This window comes from Hipposideros armiger, unplaced genomic scaffold (genome assembly GCF_001890085.2).
Source record: "Hipposideros armiger isolate ML-2016 unplaced genomic scaffold, ASM189008v1 scaffold_1266, whole genome shotgun sequence".
Taxonomy (NCBI): Eukaryota; Metazoa; Chordata; class Mammalia; order Chiroptera; family Hipposideridae; genus Hipposideros; species Hipposideros armiger.
In genome coordinates, this window is record NW_017732616.1 from 111559 (window position 1) to 114528 (window position 2970).

General features: G+C 41.5%; 1 protein-coding gene across 1 annotated transcript in view; it reads right to left on the minus strand.

The window, feature by feature from the left end:
• The window catches only part of LOC109377042 (probable E3 ubiquitin-protein ligase HERC6), a 68339-nt gene that overhangs the window by 53921 nt on the left and 11448 nt on the right, over window positions 1-2970 (minus strand). Inside the window, exon 4 of the mRNA XM_019633259.1 lies at window positions 1303-1530. Within this exon, the coding sequence (XP_019488804.1) occupies window positions 1303-1530 (228 nt within the window). The remainder of the gene's footprint in view (window positions 1-1302; window positions 1531-2970) is intronic.

Below are 2970 nucleotides of genomic sequence, written 5' to 3' on the forward strand. Positions count from 1 at the left end.
AGAGTATAAGAAGCAGACTCAGATATCATGAGTTTTTATATTTTTTACAGTTTTTAATGTTTTTATTATCTTACAATTCATTTACATAATTTTTAAAAATAAATAAATAATCAGAGGTATTCTAAAACAGAAGGAAAGCCCTGCTTTGGAAAAGAAAAGAAGTCTTTTAGCATTTATTTCTGGAAACTATTTAATCTTCTAGAATACCTGAGTCTATTGCCCTAGAAATCTAAGCTTTAAGACCCTGATCCCCATAATATTGCCATCATGTTGTATTCATTTCTATCACATAGTAGGTGTTCTGCAAATATGTAATAATAATTGAGAAAATAAAAGGACCTACTTTATGTAGACAGAGTTAAACAAAGTGAGATATCAGTGTTCAGCATGGTATTGGCACTTAACAAGTGCTAAATATATGTTAGCCAAATGTAAAGAATTGAATAGAGGAGGATTGGTCCATGGGAATGACTTCATGGTGAGTGTTGTTTAAAAGTTGCCAGATGAACTGGCTGTTTCTCCTACTGATAGCAAGCTTCTAATCCAGTGGTTCCCATACTTTGCTGCACATAAGAATCATATGTGGGATCCTTATTAATGACTGATGCCTGGTTTCCATCCCCAGACATTCTTATTTATTTGGTATGGGGTCCAACTTAGGAACTGGAATTTTTAAATGCTCTTATGGTAAACAGGATAATGACCTCCTGAAGATGTCTATGTCCTTTTCCTGGACCCTGTGAATATGTTAGGGTACCCATCAAAGGGGAGTTAAGGAAGCAGATGGAATTCAAGTTGCTAATCGGTTGACCTTAAAATAGGGAGATCACAAGGGTCCTTTAGGCTGAAGAAAAAAAGATGCAGAAGAGTCAATGTCAGGGTAATATGACTTGAGAAAGATTTAAGCAGCCATTGCTGGCTCTGAAAAAGAAAGGGGTCTATAAGTAAAGGCATACAGGTGGCCTTTAGAAGCTAAAAATGGCAAGAAAATGGTTTCTGCCCTAGGGCCTCCAAAAAGGAACACAGCCCTTCTGACACCTTGATTTTAGCCCATTGAGACCCACATCAGACTTCAGACCGCTAGAACAATAAGATAATAAATTCGTGTTGTTTTAAGCTATTAAGTTTGTGGTCATTTGCTACAGCAGCAATCAAAAATTAATATAGCTCCCAGGTGATTCTTCTACTGTGTCACAAAATTTGGGAACCACTGTTCAAATCTTTGAGACTTCCCTTGGCAAAGCTAGTCTTCCAACCAGAAAGAAATAATGATTTACTGCAAGAACAAGACTATCTCCTTACCTGGGACATCATTCCCACTGAGGGCCAGCTGCCCTGCATTGTTGCTTCCCCAGCCAAATGAAGTCCCAGAGAGAGACAGGGCAAAGCTGTGGGCCCCTCCTGCAGCCACCTGAGCCAGGGGGATCCCCTTCAGGGACCTCACCCTCTGCGGGCTGGCTTGGGAGGAGAACTCCTTCCCCAGGCCCAGCTGCCCATGGCTGTTCTTTCCCCAAGAAAACACTTGGCCATCTACAAAAATAAAGAAGAGACATTGAGAATTACACACAAGTTGGAATGCCAAATGCAAGTAGTAACTACCACCCTAATTCTAAAAATATTTAAAGAGTGAAACAGGGATAAATGAGGTTCAAGTATTTTGCCTAAAGGCAAGGGAAATGATCAAGATCGCCTTTAAAAGTCCCTTCCAACAGCACCCACTCCTCTTCTCCCTCCAAGTAAATGGTAACCGTGTTCTTTTGGATGCTCATGCCAAAAGTCTTGGAGTCATCCTTGATTCTTCTCTTTCTTTTACACCCTGCAACCCAGCAGATCCTAAAGTCCCTCCCATCACCGTTTATCCAGAATCCAGCCACTTCTCACCTCCCTATTGTTACCATCTTAGCGGCCAAGTCACCATCATTTGTGTCCTGGAAAATTACATCAGCACCTACCTTACTGGACCCCCAGATTCTACCAACAGTCTGTTCTCCAAAGAGCAGCCAGGATGATGTTTTAAAATTAGAAGTCAGATTGAACCTTTCAGGAGCTTGCTATAAAAAGGCTGATTTTTATCACAGCTCATAAGCCCCAGTACTCCCCACAACCACTTCTGAGACCTCTGAGACTATCTCCCCGTTGCTCATGCCTCTTCAAACACCCTTCTGTTACTGAGCACACCCGTGGGCATGGCCCTTATCTCATGGCCTTTGTTTCTGGATCATTCTTCTGGATCATGGTCTTAGAATCATTTTTCCCTTCCTCCCTCCCTTTTGTTCTCTGCTCACATGTCACCTTATAAAGAGATAGCTTCCCTGACCTCCTTCATAAATAGAAAGACCCCTTTCCTCCACCCAAGTACATATTCGCTCTCTGTCCCCTTAACCTGCCTCACTTTTCTTCACACCCTTTTCCCCTGTTATACTACATAACTATTTGTGGGTTTAAGGTTTACTTCCCCTACTTTCCTACAGAACATAAGATCCAGGAAAGCAGGTTTTAGGTTTGCTCACTGCTACATCTTCTTTGCCAGAAACATTGTGGGTACTTGATAAACACCTGTGGAATGACTCCATTACGGAGAAAAACCAACATTTTATGTTGAATTTGACCAGAGATGGATAATTAATATCAGGTCAAAAATCAAACTCTTCTAATGCTTAATTATTTACCCAGAGAAATGCCAACAGATCTCAGATTTTTATATTATTATATCTGATTTTTATTTTGAATTCTTCTAAGTTGTTTCTACCACTGGAAAGAATTCTTGAGAGCACAATGCACAATGTCAAACTCTCAGAAAGGGGCAAGCCGAGTGGCTCAGTTGGTTAAGAGCTAACTCAAGAGTTCAAGCTCTGGGGCCGGCCGAGTGGCACGATGGTTAAGAGCTGGCTTGGGACGCCAGAGGGCCCCGGTTCGGATCCCACATGTGAGGGCCAGTGACACTGCCCTCTACAGCTAAAATGCTGAACA